The following is a 3185-nucleotide window of genomic DNA, read 5'->3' as shown; positions in this document are numbered from 1 at the left end:
CTTTTTCATTCTTATTTTTGAGGCAGGCTCTGCACAATCAGGCTGGCCTCAAACATGTGATCCTCCGAGTCATTGGAATTATATGCATGAACCACTGCACAGGGCAAGATGAACTGACTTAAAAGTGCTGTCAGAATTGAATTTATGAAAGCCAGAAGAATGAATCAGACATAAGTTTCCTATGTTTATATATGAATACATGACTAGTGAAACTTCACATCATGTATAACCACAAGAATGGGATCCTAATTAGAATGTTACACTCCATGCATGTATGTCAAAATACACTCTACTGGGCTAGAGCTGTGGCTTAGCGGTAGCATACTTGCCTGGCATGTGTGAGGCACTGGGTTCGATTCTCAGCACCACATACAAATAAATAAAGGCCTATCAACAACTTAAATAATATATATATATATATACATATATATATATATATATGAAAAAATACACTCTACTGGCATGTATATCTAAAAAAAAATTTTTAAAAAAAGAATTGAATTTATGAACTGAATCATGATGATAACAAGAAGGTGGTGTGAACAGGTGGTGAAGGACAAAATAAAGCCATCCTGCAAAACTCCCTGGGCACCTTGCTAATCAGTCTCCTTTTAAAACTACAATAAACTATAAGACAGTGAGATACCCAATACAGGAACTGAACACATGAAAACCATGCAAGGAACCTTAAAGATAAAATTCCTAACCCTGGTGATTCTGATTTAGTACAGAATTAAAAAGCTTCTACAGATAAAAAGCTTGTGAATCTCTTAAAAGTTCCCTAAGTGACTCTGAAGCCCAGCCAGCTTGCAGAATCATTGCTTTACACCTCAACAATATGATTTACAATCTCAGGACCCCAGTGGACTCTTTTCTGAGATGCCACATGGCAGAGTTTGCTACTTAACAGCTCAAAACAGAAGCAACAGAAACATTAACTATGGTTTTGAAGGGCCACTTACTTGAAAGTGTTTAAAAATTAATTCAGGATTGAAGTACAGCTGAAAAGGTGTGATCAATTCCAGCTGCTGAAATAGAAAAAGAACGTCTTAAAACAAATCAATCAAAAAAAATTTCATCACTTACAACAAAGGATTAGTAAATAGGTCTAGCAAGTGCCAATTCTCAAATCACTTAGGATGAATTACTTTTAAGCCTTTCTTAGGCCAGAGGAAGAAGCTGGTAAAGAATTGTCTACACCTGGCACAACTCTTTGTATCCTCAATAACACAACATTTTAAAAAAATGTTACAATGCTTGAGGATCACATGAATGCATAGGAGGCAGGCAGGTGATGGTACTTTTAGATTTAGTCTACGTAAGAGCAGCTATTACTAATTTGCCCATTACGTGGGCACCACCGAAACAGATGGGTGGAAAACACAACTTACTTGAAATAACGAGACTGGAGACCCTGCCATCATTAGGACTGGGTGCTACCGCCAGCCCCTTTTATCTACAGACCCCTATGATGTTTCCCTCTCGATACTTTTCTATATTCAATACCTAAGTCTCTTCACTTAGCGGACCTTCCTCCCACAAATCACTACGTTACCACCTAAAAATTACTATAGCTTTCGGACACATTTTGGGTGGGCGGCTCCCGCAGCCCTTACCACCTATAGGTCCGGTTTCATCTCTCAGAGACTGATCTGATCCCTCATGGAGCAGCACTCCCTTCTCGGGCCATTGAATTAGCACTCTTGGAACCACCCCGAACCCAGGAGTGTGCCTTGTATGCCTCTACCCACCCCTGGGACCAGACCCTCTGGGCTTCCTCGAGGCCCAACCCCAGTTTCCTGAAGAACCAGTCATATCCAGCCCGGAAAAGGAGAAGGAGGCGCTGCAGCTGCTCACCACAGCGGCGGTGGTGAGGACGCAGGCGGTGGTGTAGGCGCGGCTAACCGGTGGGATTTGCAGATACTCCAGCCGGAGACTCTGGTACGCCATCTTTCCCACCGCCGCCTGCCCACCCCCCAACTTCCCCTTCCGCCAGTATGCCCAAACGGCAGGGCGGACTCAGAGCGTCCCAGGCTTTAGCTTACCCGCTACTGTCCAATCAGCGCCGCACAATCGGCCAGCCACCAATCACTAGAGCGTTAAGAATCGCTGACCCACCAATCACGAGTTGCGTCTCCGCGGCGCCCCGGCCCACCTTCTCCTCCTTCCAACGTAGGAAAGAAGAGAGAAAAGATCGATTCCTTCCGCCAATCCCCGCCGGCCACAGCTAGCTTTCCCTTCTGGCCCCTTTCCGTCACCAATCGAGGTGCCCACTCTGACCCGACAGTCAGCCAATCGGGAGGGCGATAGCATCCCGCCTTTGCTTTCGTTCGTGGAGGCACGTATCAGTCGGAATTTTGAGGTGCCAGCAGTGCCGCCCATCTTTGGCAGATCGCGGTGCCTTAAAGGAGATAGCGGGACGCTTGTGTGTGATCGACTTCATCACCTCCATGGTAGCTACGGTAAATGCTGCGGGGCCGCGTTTTCGCTGAGGGGAGGCTGGAACTAGGTTCCCCCACGTAGAGGGACCTGAGCGGCCTGTGGGTGAGCCGCGCCGCCCTGCTGCGGGCCCCGACCTGAAGGTCCCGGCATGCAGCGGGATCGCAGGGCCGGATGGGAGCCGGGAGCTGCCTGGAAGCTTCTCCAGCTCTGCCGCTTCTGGGTCCTGTCCAGAGTGTTCGCGACCTCTTAAAGCATCTAAGTCCGCCGAGATGGCCTGGGCGTCTCCCGCCCTGAATCTCGTCTTACCTTCAGGAACTCTAAGGCTAGCAGAGAAGATGAGACCGTAGGACTAGATCAGTCAGTTGCGAAGAGAGCAACTGATGGGAATTCAGAGTAGGGTGTGGTGGGTCATCAGGAAAGGGTGCTTGCAGTGGCCCTTAAAGGCTGTTTACCCAAGGCATGCCTACTGGAGGGCAAGAAAAATAGCTCGTTTTGGTCGGAGCAAAGACTAGCCTAATCATTGCAGGAGAGGTTAAGAGCATCATACTTTATTGGGTGGGCTAACAAAGTTAGAAAACGCTAAAGAATTCCGGAGCAATGAAGCAGGAGGATCCCAGATTCAAGGCCAGTCTCAGCAACTTAGCGAGACCCTGTCTCAAAAGAAAAGGGACTGGGGATGTGGCTTAGTGGTTAAGCACCCCCTGGCTTCAATCCCCGGTACCAAAAAAAAAAAAAAAAAAATT

The 3185-nt window shown here is 47.4% G+C and overlaps 1 protein-coding gene across 1 annotated transcript; it reads right to left on the bottom strand.

Annotated features, from left to right (window-relative positions):
• Positions 1-458: 458 nt before the first annotated feature.
• On the bottom strand, positions 459-2015 carry LOC107134833 (derlin-2-like). Its single transcript, XM_015476857.2, has 2 exons — positions 1858-2015; positions 459-1028 (listed from the first exon to the last, which is right to left on the bottom strand). The coding sequence occupies exons 1-2, from the start codon at positions 1948-1950 to the stop codon at positions 939-941; spliced, it is 183 nt and encodes a 60-aa protein (XP_015332343.1). The 5' UTR covers positions 1951-2015; the 3' UTR covers positions 459-938.
• Positions 2016-3185: the final 1170 nt, after the last annotated feature.

This window comes from Marmota marmota, unplaced genomic scaffold (assembly GCF_001458135.2).
Source record: "Marmota marmota marmota unplaced genomic scaffold, marMar, whole genome shotgun sequence".
Taxonomy (NCBI): domain Eukaryota; kingdom Metazoa; phylum Chordata; class Mammalia; order Rodentia; family Sciuridae; genus Marmota; species Marmota marmota.
Note: the sequence above shows the minus strand (reverse complement) of the source record. Positions and strands in the feature narration are given on the sequence as shown.